This window comes from Zerene cesonia, chromosome 22 (genome assembly GCF_012273895.1).
Source record: "Zerene cesonia ecotype Mississippi chromosome 22, Zerene_cesonia_1.1, whole genome shotgun sequence".
Taxonomy (NCBI): Eukaryota; Metazoa; Arthropoda; class Insecta; order Lepidoptera; family Pieridae; genus Zerene; species Zerene cesonia.
The window spans coordinates 5100755-5117253 of record NC_052123.1 but is presented as its reverse complement, the minus strand read 5'-3'; the positions used below and the strand labels follow the sequence as shown (position 1 = coordinate 5117253).

Genomic DNA, 16499 nt, shown 5'->3' with positions numbered 1-16499 from the left:
ATAAATGTTATTTGCAGTTAACAATTTTCTTTTTTCTTTATTACAATATTTATGGCAAGACTAGGTATATATACAAAAATTGCTTGTTTAAAGATATAAGCTATTTCAAATATGTGTAGCGCGAATGCCCCGCCCACAGGACTCTACTAACCTGTTTTTACTGTTCCGTGCTCCCAAAAGGAACCTCACGGGTCTTGGGGCACAGAACAGTCTTCACGCCTTTATTACTGAACCCATAAAACCGATAGGAAAAACCTTGTGGCTGCTTATCTTAATTACCATTGACGCGGGCGAAGCCACGGGCGAAAAGCACATTTAGAATAAAATGAGGGACATATAATATAGCATATGTCACTTAGATTTTTCAAATCAATCTGGTAGTTTTTGTGTGAAATGGTTACAAACATACATACGAACACACAAACATTTCTTCTTTACTATATAAGTTTAGATTATGATTCTAAATGTCCTGTATCTTTTTCCTGCAGAATCTTAAAAACCGAGATCACATTATAAAATATTCGCCTACACTATAAGATATTCAAAATAGTTAGGAAGTTGGATACCTGTGAATTTAATTTAGCATAAATTAGAACTTGGCATTATATACCGAGTTTCTAGTGAGAAGGTTAATATTATTATAACCAATATATTAATGTTGACTAAATATTTAAACACGCTTCTATGAGCTTCAGCTGTGTGTTTCAATGTAACCGCCTCCTTAAGGCTCTTTTTTGTCCCACTGTGAATGGACAGATTTAATTCCTATTTTCGTGTCTGCTAAACACATTTTCTCCTAAAATTTCCAGTATAGACACAGAATAATAGCAATATAGGCTTTAGCCACAGATGATACAGATTAAATGACGAAGAACTTACTTGTGGAACTTGTGTAGACTTGCCGCATCCAGTTTCTCCTATCAGAACCAACGTCTGATACCTCTCCATCAAATACAGGATGTGATTGCGATACTGGAATACCGGTAACTTCTGTCGTTGAGCCTCGAGAGGCAAGTGGTGGTAACGATTGTAGACAACATTGGTTTTAGAGTCATTATCAATGCTTAACGCTGAGTCTATGTTCGGGTTCACTAATGTTTCTATCTCTCCGTTTTTGTTCCTCACTGGATATAGATTGTCATCACCTATGGAAAATGTAAATTATTAAAGCTTCAAGCAGTCTTGCTAGTCGCTATATATGTACAACTGTATGATAGATATGAATATAACTCTATTTTGAGCTATACAGACATATAGCTTGACAATATGTGCTCTGCAGTTTCACTCACATTAGTTTTGAAATCTATACTAATATTATAAAGCTAAAGAGTTTGTTTCTTTGTTTGAACATGCTAATCTCAGGAACTACTGGTCCGATTTGAACAATTCATTCAGTTTTATATAGTCCATTTATTGAGGAGGGCTATACATATATAGCCTATATATGTACCACGGGCAAAGCCTGGGCGTAAATAGGATAAACAGGATAAGTAGCTTTTCATCCCACCACCCCGTACATGTATCCTGGCTTCACCTGTGGTTTCTGTATAGCCTAAGACTGAGAGATCACAATCATATAAAACACAAACATTTTTTCACAGTTTTAATATTTACCACCGGTGCGAAAGAAGTTTCTACAGAGAAGTGCCGGCAAGAAACTTAGTTATCTTATGGATATCAATTTTAAAAATGGTATCTCAGTAATTCCTGAGATTAGCATAGTCAAACATACCAACTTCAGCTTTATACAATAGAATTTGATGTACATATGTAGATTTAATTTAATAAATAAGAAATAAGATAGCAGAAAAAGATTATAACTTTCATATAAAAGTGAGAAGATTCATTGCAATAGTCCCAGCTAAATTATAAAACTACCGATTATTTATGAATAAAAATGTGTAATTGATCGGTAAATCTTTATAATTACAGTGCTACTTCATAGACTATAAACATTAGGATATCAGTTATGTACATTTTCTGGATATAAGAAATGGATACACAAATTCTACTCCACATAGTACATAGGCAATTGTATCTGTAATGAAATACTAACACATTTATTTCATTGAATAGAAATTAATCTAAATACAAAAATTTTTGTTGATATGTACTTAGTTGAATAGATACTTACTCGGCTTTTGAAATATCGGTTTTCGTGAAATCATATTGCACTATACACAACTTCACTTAAACAGTTACACTTAGAAACATTTGTGGCACTTTTATTTATTTCTGTTTTTATTTAATTGATAAGTTTTTGAAACATGCGAATTTTAGGTTAGAATACGAACAAATTATCTGTCAACTGACATATGTCATAAAACGTAAATATTTTGATTATTTTTACGTTCCGCCTGACGATACAGTAGATACCAAAAAAAGGCGGCAAATAGCTGCAAAATAATAAGTAAAAGTGTGCTGCGAATTTTATAGTAGGGGAGCCCAAGAGGGGATTTTGGGATTTACTCGAGCGCGTCATATTATTATAAGAGAACGTACCTTACCTATTACTAAGTACCTCCAGAAAGTATGAGCAGTTAATACTGGTGGGTGCGCTCGCAGGAGCCGCAGGAAATTAAAAAATATCGATAATTCTTTAAGGTTACGCTCAAATTGTCAGATTAGCGTAATATGGATTTTTTATGTTGTAAATAACCCGTAATATCTTTATCTGACGAGCTCGACTCATATATTTTTATATTTTACCTTTTATTTGTAGCCACGAAATTACCACATAAATCGTAAGAATAACTTATATTTTATTTCAGTGATATGCCAAAGCATTCAAAATAACAAAATCTAACTACGGTACGGAGCTACGGTATTATATTATCATAGTTCGTCCTACTATTAATATTATAAATGCGAAAGTTATATAGCGATACGGACTTACGCGGGTGAAACCGCGGGGCGCAGCTAGTACTTCATATTCGCTTATAGCGCGTTTCAATTTAACGCATTTTCATATACTTTTAAGAAATTCATTTCTTTTTCAAATATTAAATAAAATAAAACACGGGCACTTGATCAAGAAGTCATTAAATTTAATTTATAAATTATATGAACCTTTGTCAAATTAGTCCATGCATACGTGTCTAAGTATATACTATGTATGCACGGTAACACAATTTTTGAAATTAATCCAGCAGTTCCTGAGATAAGCGTGTACAAACAAAAAACTTTGAAAGATTAGTATATATATTGATAATATTATGCAGATTTCCATCTATATACACCCATTGAAAGTTGTTTCTTGGTTTGTAATATCACAGATAACATAATATAAACTAGTAATACATAGTAGTAATTTTTTTACTTTACGTATTACTCTAATTATTACTACATTTTATTTTAGCTCTATCGAAAATTCTTAGAATGGGGTATATTGTCTGTTTTTCCCTCTCCTACATAATACATAGCTTTAGGAAAGTATATTCGTGGTATATTTTAAACTAAAGACATGGAGCCTACTTCACATACAGTATTTTTTTTTTAATGCTACCCTTTGGTAAGGGCATTTATAATAGATTTCATACGATTCCATTACCATCATCAGAAATTGTTAAACACATAAATATTGTTCTTTTCTGAAGGAAATAGTTTACAAAATTTTCATAACCCCTTAAAACTCTAAAATTTGTTTTTGTGTCTGTTAGAAAAAAACCTACCTATAATAATAAATAGCTAAAATGAAACTTGTTTAAAATGAAGCAAATTTTATTCACAGCATGTGATTAAATTTTTTTGGCGTTTCTATTTTAAACTTTATAATATTACCCGAACAAAATTTGTCTATTTGCTTGCATTCCAGGGTTTATAACATTACGATAGCCCGTATACGGTGATCTATATCGATAATTCCTAATTGCTTGTTGTAGGAACTGTGGATTGGAGATAAAAGGATTTCCAAGTGTTCTACTGTTAACTGATCTATTCAAAACATCAGCAATGGGTGCATTAACAATTGTTGTTTCATTAGCAACAGCTTTATTGCTACCGTTGTTTATTGCTTCCTCTATATTACTAACTGCCAATTTAGTTGCATTTAACATTGCCTCTGCACTTAATTTCGACGATAATTTCAAAATATTTTGAACCTCATCTGTGATAACAGCATCAACCGAATCTTTGCCATCGCCTAAAACTTTTGCTTTCACCAAAGCGCCGTTGGTTGCGACTAATTGAGTGATTTCGTGTTTCTCTAGATCTTTTAAGTCCTGCGATGATTCCGTCATGTTAGCCACAGATAGAAGTTCTTGATACAATTGCTCTGGATTGTTCCTTAGATATGGTCTCCTCTGTAACAAATTCTGAAGATTGTACAAATATGTTTGATACGGTAGGATATATTTGACGTAATATACAGGGTTATATTGTAATGTCTTCGGGCGTTGCAGCGTAAACGTTAGTTCAATCATGCCGTTTTTATTAGGTGCTATGTTTAATTTAGGCCCATTCGTCATACTTGTCAAGCGATACAAATCTTGTAATGCAACTGTGTTATTAAGGTTTTGTAACATATTATTAACTCCGGGAGGCGTGTTATATGAAATTCCTTGATGAAGCTGGGGATTTATAAGCATATTTCTTTGGTTTGGTAAATATCCTATACCGAACTGATTGGATACAGGCGGTTTCAAATGAAGCGGATTCTGATAGTAATTGTAATAGTCTTGTAATGTAAATTTAGTTTGTGGATAGTTTAATAAATTCTTAGCATATATCGAACCACCTTGAGGGTTCTGTTGTAAGTTGAGATAGGCATCTAAGGGATTGTTTGTGAATTGAAAAGTATTTTGTGGCCGATGCAGGACGTTGTTATCAGTTGCTTGATTTGGTGGATTATTAAAAACATTTCTATTTATCACGTTGGATACTCCTTGCTGGTAGCCTTGCAGTGGAATGTTATTGTTTCCAGCGTGGCTGTTCATTATAGATGAACCAGTGCTAGGCGTGTTTTGGTTTAACTTCATATCTTCTGATGATAAGGAAGGTGAGCCGGTAATGTTTTGTGTCACTAGTATAGTACCCATTGGTCCAGGGGGCTGGATGGATCCTGCACCGTATATTATATTATGCGAAGCGTTTTTTATCGGCACTCTATCAGCAGAAGCAATGAGCGCTGGACTGTGATCTTGGCTTACAGTATACCCTGAAGGGTTATCCAGGATTGTATAAATTTCTAGAACAGAATTTTTTGCGTCCTGTGTTTGACTGTTTGGTACATCATTAATGTGGTTTAAATTACCAAGAGTATGTTCATTATTTGGATGATTATTAACATTGACGTTGCTGGAAGCAGAATTCGGTCTGTAGTTTTGTAGCAAAGTCATAATATCTGTGTTTTGCGGATAAGTTCCTAGTAAAGCCATAATGTAATTGTTTAACTCTTCATTGGTGCGTGGGTTCTGCACAATATCTCCGTGTGAATTTTGTTGTGGTGGCCCGGGTAGAATGGAAATTTGTGGTGGGGCAACGTTTTCATTAGACAGTTTGCATCTACCAGATTCTGTACAATACGTATTCATTTGGATATACGCTGCGTTTATCGCATTCAGAATAGCTCTATATAGTGTTTGGCAATCGCTGTTTTTTAGTTCGGGCACTTGATATTCTAAAGACACTTTACCAGTCAATATATTCCGAGGGTTATTTTCGTCTACATGGGATCTTAATACTTCTTTCTTTGGCCGAATTTGTACCGTTTCTGGAATATCTGAATCATCCGCATTCGTATAATTTAATCGTTGTATTAATGTTCCAAGGGTGTCTTTAATTATATTGACGTCAACATTTCTATTATCAGTCGGAAATAAAAAATCTCTCATAAAAACTAGAGTTTCTACTAACGCATCGTTGTTAGGGCACTTTCGATTTTGATTTTGTTTCGGGTCAACTTCTTTTTCTTCCTGGGCCTGGAAAGATCTTAAATTAATAGGTATTTATTAATGATACTTAATGTATGAAACTCATGATACGCACCTGAACATCAGTTTGATTAACTTGCGTTTCTATCGGAATCGATTGACTTGTCTGTGGAAAGTGTTATTATTTTTTGTAGATTTTTTTATATAATATTAACACTGTTATTATATGGGTATTTTAGCAACATCACTACTTGTAAGTAATACATAATCGCTAGATAGAAGTTCCAGATACTCTTTCTTATCATAATTTTAGCATTATGTTTTTGACACACTATCAAATTGGGGTATTTTATCCTGAAACTTATAATAGATTTTTTTGTTATTTTTTTAATCAGCGGATCATATACTACTTTTCAAAAAACTAAAGCCTGCTTTTCGCTTACTTGCTCATTAACTATTTCATTCATACGAGGGTTCTATCGCGATTAAATCCATCCATTCTCCACACAAGTGCATTTATACAAAAAAAAAATTTAATAATTACCTCTTCATTTAAATACGCTGGTGCGATGCCAATAATGAACACGAAACACGCCAAGTTCATGGTGTTATCGAGAACTTTAGCCACAAGTGAGGTGCATTAAATGAGCTCATTGTTAAAATATCAGCGTGAAATCGTCTCCCAATAATTGTTACAGTGTGATTGTTGTAATTGGAAATTGTGATTACACGATCATTCTTTTTTAGCGGGTATATGCGTCAAATGTACACGTTTTTAGTTTTTTTTTATACTTGACCTATTTTATGTTGGTAATAAATGGGAGGGTTCTAGACAATATTATCAGACTTATGAATTTTTTAAGGTGCTTGTGGTGCGGCTGGTTGTAAGCGAACAGCACCGCCCATAAAAATTTGCAATGATAAACCAACTTTTGTGGATAAGGGACATTATTGTCGTAGGGAATAAAGGTATAAACTAGGAAGGGCAAGTAAAAGGATACGGGCCTGCCGCTCCCCCACTCACCAAACAAAGCAGTAGTACAGAACACAGTTGTAGTAAAAAATTACTTCAGTTAATGTCAACGAGGTTAAACTGTTGAATAAATATCAAGTTCAATTTAATTTCAAGAAGATAATTTTGAACTGTGGCGAGTTTTTTGTCTGTTTTCCATTTTCCTTTTACCGCTTATGTAGGTAAGGTCGAACAAAATACATTTTGAAATACAAAAATATATTTATTGCAGAATACTTATCTAAAGTAGCTAGATCTTTTAGTGCTGGAATACTTTATACTTCTGCAACGCCCTTTTAATGCCAAGATCAATCTGCCTGTGCAGCCTTGTAGTACACATTTTCAAACTTTGAGCTGTTATTTGCAACATACCTTTTTCTATAACTCTTGCTATTAATGTTCTTATTTGGCTGTCCGACACGTGATTCCTTCGTAGTGCTATTAAAATCTCATATACATTCTTTATGAGTTTATCTGTTGCTATTTTTATTGAGGATTGGATATTGTTACTCGTTATAAATTCCTCACCATTACTATCATTATTATTTTGCTCTAATGAATCCAAAATTGCATCAAGCGAATTATGTTTGCCATTCAGAAGAGCAAGTAGAACTTCATCAATCAGTTGCTTCGTCACTGGTTGGTATGTATTACTTAAAATGAGACCTATAAGCATCTTTAATTTGTTTAGTTTCGTTTTATCTATTCGGGCATTTTGTAAATCAGCATCTGTATATTCGCGCCCGTTCCTATGTCTTTTCCTTATGAGGTGTTTTAATAGCTCATATACTGAATTATCTCCATTACTCACGTTATTGCCATTCTCTTCCGTTTCTGTGTCTCTTATAATGTCTGAATTGGAGTGCAGTCGATGGCGTAAAATGTTTTCAAAATCGTCATCCGTATTTTCTGTTGATTGTCCCCTTGCTTCAAGGCGTTTTAAAATTTCTAGAATAATGAGACTATGCTGCGAATTTATATCTTCCGTGGTATCCTCATTGTTGTCTTCTTCTTGTGAATGATATAAATCTCTTAGAATTTCACTTTCATCAATGTTGGTTATTCCGTGATCAGGATCTTCTTCATGATTCGGGAATATCACATAAATTAAGAACGGTTTACCTTTTTTATATTTAATATATTCATCAATAGGTTTATTAGATAAAATAGGTGGTAAGTTATCCAGGTGAGTAATATCTTCTATTACGTAATTGATCAACTTTTTAAGTGTTATTACGTCAGTTTTATATAAACCAAGTTTACGATTCTTTCTATTTCTGGGTCGGTAGTTGGTTAGCGGCCTTCTGTGTTTATTTTCATTCGTCGAAAATAATATTTTCGTGTCACTATCATTCGTTTGAGTTTTAGTTAATTTGTTATGTGTATGTGGTTTGCGTAAGGGTACTCGTTTTATTTCACCATCTTCTATTTGGGGTTCAAGTGAATTTTTATAGTTATGAATATTGTGATTTATTTCATGAGACGCTTCTAAAATGTTATTTTCAGTTACTGGTATGTCATTCTCATCAGACTTCTGAGGTATTATTTTACCTTTAAGTTTCTCTTTTTCTATCATACTCTTAATAGTGTCATATTCTTGATCGGTCCATGGTAGTTTCTTAATGCCAAAATCAGAATCATTTTGTATATTTTCATCACTTTGATGTTTAACATTAATTTTGGGCGGAACGTGCGTTTTTGAACCACTGTTTTCTGCCTCAATTGTATGCATTATTTCTTTATATATGTCTGTTGATTCTGTTGACATCTTAATTGATCCTTCGTTACTATTATCTTTGACATCGATTTCAGTTTTTTGGTTTAGAATATTGTTAATTATGTCTTCAATATCATCACCTATGTTATGGTGATTTACGTCGATATCATCTTGTTGCTGAAAAATAAAAATAATTTTTGTTTATGAAAAATTTCTCACAGTAGCACTATATAACATTTATGTTCGGTATTGTTTAAATATGAACATAAAAAAATCCACTTACTTGTCCTTGATGATCATTTTTTTTGTTATTCCTTGTTATGATAACCTTTATGTCTTGAAGAATATCATCATGTGCATTCGAATTACCATATTTATTTAAAGTCATTAAAAGTTGCATAATGCTCTCATCGTTTCCGAAGTTTCCTTCAACCATCGCGTTTTGAAGAATTTTATAATAAATATCGGGCGACACATCATACTTCGTGAACAACTCAAGAACATCCTTATAAATGGAATTGAAATTATTAACTTGTTCTGATTTTTTTGGAATCGTATTGATAATCATTTCTTTAGAATCCTCTTCGTTATCGTCGTTGTCATAATATAATATTAGTTTTCCTTTAAGGAGTTTTTTACTGGCTCCATCCAAATCAGGCATTTTGTATTCTTGAAGTAATTTGAGCAAGGTTTCTCCACTAAGCTCGGTTTCATGTTTTTCTGCAATCCCACCACTTTTTGCCCCATTTTGTGACTCGCCACTAGCGCTTATATGAACTCGTTTGTATGGTGCTACATATGCAATTTCATCACTGCTGCCACTAGTTGCTGAGCTGTGTGCCACTTGTACATGAGGTGATGCTTTGTAAGATTGTAATGATTCTGCGCTTAAACCATGCCCATGTATATGAGGTAATGTTTTATAAGGTTGAATGGATGCTTCTGCGCTCAATCCACTGCCATGTTCTCCACTACTGAGTATATTTTTAACACCGCCTACTGTCGGTATTCTGTGACTAATGATGTCTAATAATTTGGACGTGTGTGCTCGCGTTGTGTGGCGAGGGCGAGTGAATATTCGGGATATTACTCGCCTCGTATTTCTTGTCTCTGCACTTGTTGACGCATTTTCGTTTTCAGTACTGGTGTTCTATAAAAAATGTTTTATGCTATTATATGTAGTTGTAGTTAGTGTATGGTTATGACTATTTTATAATGTAATTGTTAAATCGCGCTGACGTGAATTATATGAATCAACCTCGGCAACATTGTAGTTTTTATTTAATTCAGAGACCACAACTACGCCACACTTTTTAAATGCGCAGTAGATTTAGAATGATGCGCTGACAAACATAATATACTTGTTAATATTTAAAAAAGAAGAAATGTAACCCGGACTCAAAACTTCATTTCCATTGACTACAAGGACACAGACTCTATTAGGAACCAAGCTATTATCCACCACTCTGGTCAAACACAGGTTTATAAAAATATGTGGCACAAATTCGTTTTTTTTTAAATACCTAGTGTATTATTGTTATAGCTTATCTGATTAATCAATACTATCACATGATTAAATTTCATTTAGCAATGGTATTTTAGTCATTATCATCATCATCAGTCCAGACATGTTCCCAAAACTGGGACACAAGCCTAAATGGATTCAGGAAATAATCTACCTCGATGGCCAAGTGCGGTTTAGCAGATGTCACATGTCACTGCCTTTTTTATTCTTGGCCATGCCGGTTTCGTCACGATGTTTTCCTTCACCCATTTTGACCAGTGGTGATGTTGTTATTATATTATTCTTCGAATATTCACAGATTTTCTTAATTAGAACTAGATGTCGCTATTACAAAAGTAGTTAACGTTAATTATTTGTTTATAGTTTTAACCTTCGATTTTATTTCAAAACTTACCTGAATCTCGGCAAAACATGCAGTCGCGTACACAACAAACAAAAATATAAACACCTTCATTGTGACTGGCACAAATTATCTAGATATTACAATTTATACAGCAACAAATTGGCTGTGAAGAATTATAACAAGCTATCGTTATGGTATTTATTCCTGAATTATAATAGCGTGTAATTATATTATAATATGCTTTTATTTCGTTTATGCGCTTTAAGTTAATATTGTGTGAATACACAATAATACAGGGTATTGTGTGCATAATTTTGATATCAGAAAATTATGTTATAGATGCTTAATATTTCTGTTTTATGTTAGCAATATTATCTCAGTATGGTTTACTTATTTTTGCAATTACGAAACATAAATAGATGAGAAATGTGGATGGAGAGGATGCAGGATGAAGAAATGCATTACTGCCACGTATTCCTGTGATTTAAAATTATGATTAACCTATATACTTAGGTAGTATATCCAAGTGATAAACGCTTAATTCATAGGTATAGATTATTTTAAATATGGATGGATACCACAGATAATATAATTCTATTCTAGTAATAATACTATAGATAGATACCGACTTTGGCTGACCAATGGCAGCATCAGTAATGATAAATATTACAAGAACAATATCTTTTTGAGATTATCCGTTGAGTGCGGATATGCGGAATGCAAATTGATTTTTTCATGTGAAACTGGGAGATCTATCTCTATAAAGCTCTAAATTTATTAATGAATCATACATTCCAATCCTATTTTTATTATTTTTCTATGAATTTATCCGTAATATTTTTAAAAGTGGTTATGCAGACCAACTAAGTCTATTATTTCATCATAAACTTATAAAAATATAAACTTTAGTCACGCTATATATGCACTGATAAATTCTCGTGAGTGCTATTTTTGAAATTTTATACGTATTAGCTCTTATTTCAAATGAACTGTGTAATTGTAAATATTTTTGTTTAGCTAAATATTTCGTATAAAGTATATTATCTGGTCCAGAGAATGGGCTTAGTCAGATACAAAAACTAGCCTAACTTAACCCTAAGAGACAAAATTTAGCCGACCTTTGTATAATCCTATTATATCTGGCATTCACAGAGAAAGTATGAAGATAATTAGATACTCTAAATTTTCTCAGCGTATGGTTTGACTCACAGTCAAGGTATTTTTAAATTCATGTTTGTGTATCATTATGCACTGTTTTTAAAGTTTCTTCTTAATATCATCAACAATTATTTGACATTTTTATTTTAACTGCAGCTGTAAACATCTATAACACCAACTCCCTTTAGACTCGATTTTGACCCACTTTACACAGTCAGTTTTAATTTTTACCTATGTACACTTATTAGGGATCGGTGAGAATACAATAATTTCATGAGTTTATCTTATTATCCTGATTAGGATCGCCAGGTTTAAATAATTTCAATTAAAAATTAAAAACAGTTCATTTTATCATGCTTTTTTATAAATACAATGTGAATAAATGTATTAGATAAAAACAAATGTACGAATTTGAGCATTTGAATTAAAATTTTTTTTTCTCAAATATCAACAAATTTTAATGGCAGCCAAATAAGACAAAAAGTATATAACAATAATATTTTTAATAATTCCTGTATAAAACACGATTACATGTGATTATTAATAACGATTAACGTAAAACGAAATTAAATAAAAGATAAAATAAAAAAAAATGGTTGCCTGTAAAGTCGGTTTTACGGGCGAAGATTCTACGTGACAACGTCTTTTTCTGGGTAGAATATTTATTGATGAATATTATTAAATTGCACAATAGGAACAAGGAATTGAATGAAAATAAGAATTGCACAAATTTTAACTATAGAAAATATTATTTGTTTACTAAAAAGACAGAGACAGAGACACAAGCACGCGCCGATTCAATGCGCCTAATTCTCTAGTGCTGCGCGCGCGGCGGAGCGATCATAGTTCGGTGACTCATCGTAACGTTACCGGGCGTTACACTTTTTCATAAGTGCCTCCGAGCCGCAACCTAATTTAAGACGTTGTCACGTCAATAAGAAAAAATTAAACATTTAAACAAGAGTAAATTAAATTGACCTAATTTGCAATCAGTCATAAGAATTTATTTAAAGCAAATTAGGAGAAGAAAACAAACGATTTTTGTAAAAATTTCATTTTTACACTTATAATTAAATTTCTGCTTATAATATACAATTGTTTATGATATTTAGAGTTATGATTTTCAACAGTAATTAATAAATATTGCTCATAAGACACACCTTTCTTTCCACATGAATTATTATTTGATAATAATTACATCCGATACATATGCTTTTTTCTTATAATTTTGAATATATGTACATATAATATATTTTATACTAGCTTTTGCCCGCGGCTTCCCACGTGTTAAATTCAGAGTAGGTTAATGGATGTTATTATACATATAAACCTCTTGAACCGCTGTATCTATTAAAAAAAAAACCGTCAAAAATTGTTGCGTAATTTCAAAGATCTAAGCATACAGACACGTAAAGGGTAGAAAATGCCTTTGTTTTCTACTATGTAGTGATAAAGATAGATAAACAGTCATTTTGCCGTTCCCTAACTACACGCATACATACAGACAAAAAATTACTGAGCGACGCATTTATTGTTGAATATTTCGATCCAGTAACCATCAGGATCCTGAATGAAGGCCAGACCCTTCATTTTCCCATCTTGCGGCTTCTTTATAAACTTAACACCTTGTTCTTCAAATCTATAACAAATAAAAATTATCACCTTATGATAGACTAGAAAAATAGGAGTTTATAATTCTATCCTACTAATATTATAAATTCGAAACTTTGTAAGTATGTGTGTGTGTTTGTTACTCTTTCACGCAAAAACTACTGAACCGATTGCAATGAAATTTGGTACGTAGACATCTGGACAACTGGAATAACATAAAGGCAATTTTTTATCCCGATATTTCTACGGGATACGGACTTACGCGAATGAAGCCGCGGGGCGGAGCTAGTAGACAACAATTTTGCTATATTACATCAGAATTTACGTCTGGTTGGACCAATTTTGACCAATATTTTTTCAAGCGATAGCCTCCCTCCGAGAGAAGGGAGAGCCCACCCGTATGGTTTAATTAAACTATGGTTTAGTTCTCACAATTTGAAGGTAAGTTTTGTTAGCAAGCGTAATCTTATGTAAGTTACCTTTTACCTTATTAAAATTAAAGATAGCAATTAAAAATATAAATAATTAACCTTGCACAAGCCTCATCAACATCAGGCACCAGAATCCCGATGTGGCCGAAGCCCCGCGGGTCTGAGTTTCCATTATGATAGCTGGAGTCATCGCTCTCGCTGCCCCAATTACTGAAAATTATAGAGAAAATTTTACAAAATTTTAGGGCATTTTTTTTAGTAAGAATAGATGAGAGAAAAAGTAATATGTATTTTCAAAAGCTCATAGTTTTTAAACATTTATACATTATAAAAAAACAAACAAACACAATAAAATTGAGTATGCTTTAACAATGAGTTTAATGTCAGGAATAGCTGAGATAATTTAAGTAGAACTTTCACAGGATCGAAAATTATTTCCTTTTAAACCTATTTGGTTATGTTGTTTGTTTAATGTTTTAACTCCAGCTATTCTCAATCTGGACAAAGTTGAGATGAGAAAATAGTTTATAACATGTTACTAAGTTATATTTCACAACGTTAAACACAGTGTATATTAACTTATAAATTTTGATAACATTGTTATATTACAATCACTCCAGTCGTTGACTTAATGACCTCCTTATCATGAACAATACCAATTATATTCACTAGTACACAATATTAGTTATTTGCTGTAATTACTGTTGAATACATTTAAATTAATAATTATTACACTAATTAGCTTAGTTTTGGTTGTGCCCCAACAACAAAAGTAAATAAATAAAAAGTCAATGTCATTAAAAAAAAAATGTAGATTTCAAAAAATTACTTCTCTTAGGCTAACTCTGGCTATGCCCATGGTACAGGTAATATAGCCTAGCACATTTGAATAACTAATTTTGAAATTGCTGCAGTAGTTTCTAAGATTAGCACAATGAAACTCAGAAGGTTTATATTATGAGTATGGAAGTATAGATAAAAAAACCTTGTTTTAACACTAAACAATATTCTGTAATGACTGATTTTTATAAAATTGGAAATCATACCAATATTATAAATGCGAAAGTCTATGAGGATTTGTGTGTGTTTGTTGCTCTAACATGCAAAAACTACTGAACTGGCTGCAATGAAATTTGGTACATAGACAGCTGGATAACTGGAATAACATACAGGCAACTTTCATACAGGATACAGACTTATGCGGGTGAAACTGTGGGGGTGCAGCTAGTATTCTATGGGTTAGAAGTCAATTGTTATGATTACAGTAAGTATCTCACTTACTATGTCAACTCCAATGTAGCCTTCCTGGACATAGCCCACACGGTTCTCTCCCTATCGTCAGCCGGTATTTCATTGGGATTCTCGTAACCCATGAAGAACAGCGAGAATTTCATCTCGGGAAAGTGCAATTGCTTGAGCAGCGTCATTCCGAGAACTCCGGTGTAGAACGGAATCGATTTCCGCGGATCCTTTATGCGGTACATTGTTTGTTGGAACAGAAAGTCCTGGAACGAGAGATTTGAGTTTTGATATTGTTATTTATGATAACCTTAATATTTTTTATGTTTGTATTTCAATGACTCAAATCAGATTCAATAATTTAGATGATCTTTAAGTGATATCACTGATATCATACGTTGAACTATGTGGCGACTAGTTTCATAATTTAAAAGTTCTATAATAGATCGCCTGACTACTATTTCATTAAGTTATTTATAAATTGGATCAACATGAATATAAGTACATACCTTAGTTGAGGGACTGGGTGTTTTGCATAGTGATTCAATTTCTTGCGGAGATATTCCTTGACTCGCCATCGTTCTAGAAATATATAATAGATCGATTAAGTCAACTTTTTAATACGGAAGTTTGTTTCTAAGTTATAACTACTTCTGATCCTATAAATTTATAAAGAATGCGCGTAAATTTTTTATGTAAATGGAGTGATTCTTAGTTCACCTGTTTAGTTCTATAAATCTAGAATTCCGATTTCGTTCAATCAAGAGAAAACGACTGAATTTATTAACGGTTGAGTAACCGGCCCGACGGAGTGATAACAATAATGACATTTTAATTTTTTTATTTGCTGAAATTAGACATCGGATTCCAAAAATTGACATCTGACATTATAACAGATAAAAAATAGTTCAGTGTTTTATGTTTTAAAAATTCAGGTTTTATTGTAGTACATAACATAAGCAGCAGATGTCGAAGTATTAAAAAAAATGGTTGCCTGTAAAGTCGGTTTTACGGGCGAAGATTTTACGTGACAACGTCTTTTTCTCTGAATATTTATTGATATGAATATTATTAAATTGCACAATAGGAACAAGGAATTGAATGAAAATAAGAATTGCACAAATTTTAACTAGAGAAAATATATTTTGTTTACTAAAAAGACAGAGACAGAGACACAAGCACGCGCCGATGCAATGCGCCTAATTCTCTAGTGATCGTAACGTTACCGGGCGTTACACTTTTTCATAAGTGACTCCGAGCCGCAACCTAATTTAAGACGTTGTCACGTCAAAAACGTAGATTTTATTTAGTAATAGTGGAGATAGCGTCTTATCAAACAAAAAAATATATGAAAATCGTATAGTATTAGTGATTAAAGAAATGAGCACAATGCAATATCGTCTTAGTTGCACCACTCAAAAAAACGGTTCAATTGATATTGGTTTGTGTATGTATTAAAAAAAATTGAAACATGGATTCTCAGCTAGTTTGATAAAACAATTCTAACATTCGTTTTATGAATTTGATTAATTATTATATTAAGGTTTCAATAAGTTATGTAAAGTGTAAATGAAATACAAAACATTTTTATAA

The 16499-nt window shown here is 32.6% G+C and overlaps 2 protein-coding genes across 2 annotated transcripts in view; both read right to left on the bottom strand.

Moving 5' to 3' along the window:
• The window catches only part of LOC119835983 (probable ATP-dependent RNA helicase DHX35), a 42450-nt gene extending 40143 nt beyond the window's left edge, over positions 1-2307 (bottom strand). Inside the window, exons 1-2 of the mRNA XM_038361123.1 lie at positions 2135-2307; positions 880-1145 (exon numbers count right to left, since the gene is read on the bottom strand). Coding sequence (XP_038217051.1) covers positions 880-1145; positions 2135-2168 — 300 coding nt within the window. The 5' untranslated portion in view covers positions 2169-2307. The remainder of the gene's footprint in view (positions 1-879; positions 1146-2134) is intronic.
• A 10430-nt stretch (positions 2308-12737) lies between these two features.
• Positions 12738-15783, bottom strand: LOC119836095 (lactoylglutathione lyase). The gene is made up of 5 exons (XM_038361336.1): positions 15627-15783; positions 15416-15488; positions 14949-15172; positions 13767-13877; positions 12738-13264 (listed from the first exon to the last, which is right to left on the bottom strand). The coding sequence occupies exons 1-5, from the start codon at positions 15734-15736 to the stop codon at positions 13138-13140; spliced, it is 645 nt and encodes a 214-aa protein (XP_038217264.1). The 5' UTR covers positions 15737-15783; the 3' UTR covers positions 12738-13137.
• Between the last annotated feature and the right edge of the window lie 716 nt (positions 15784-16499).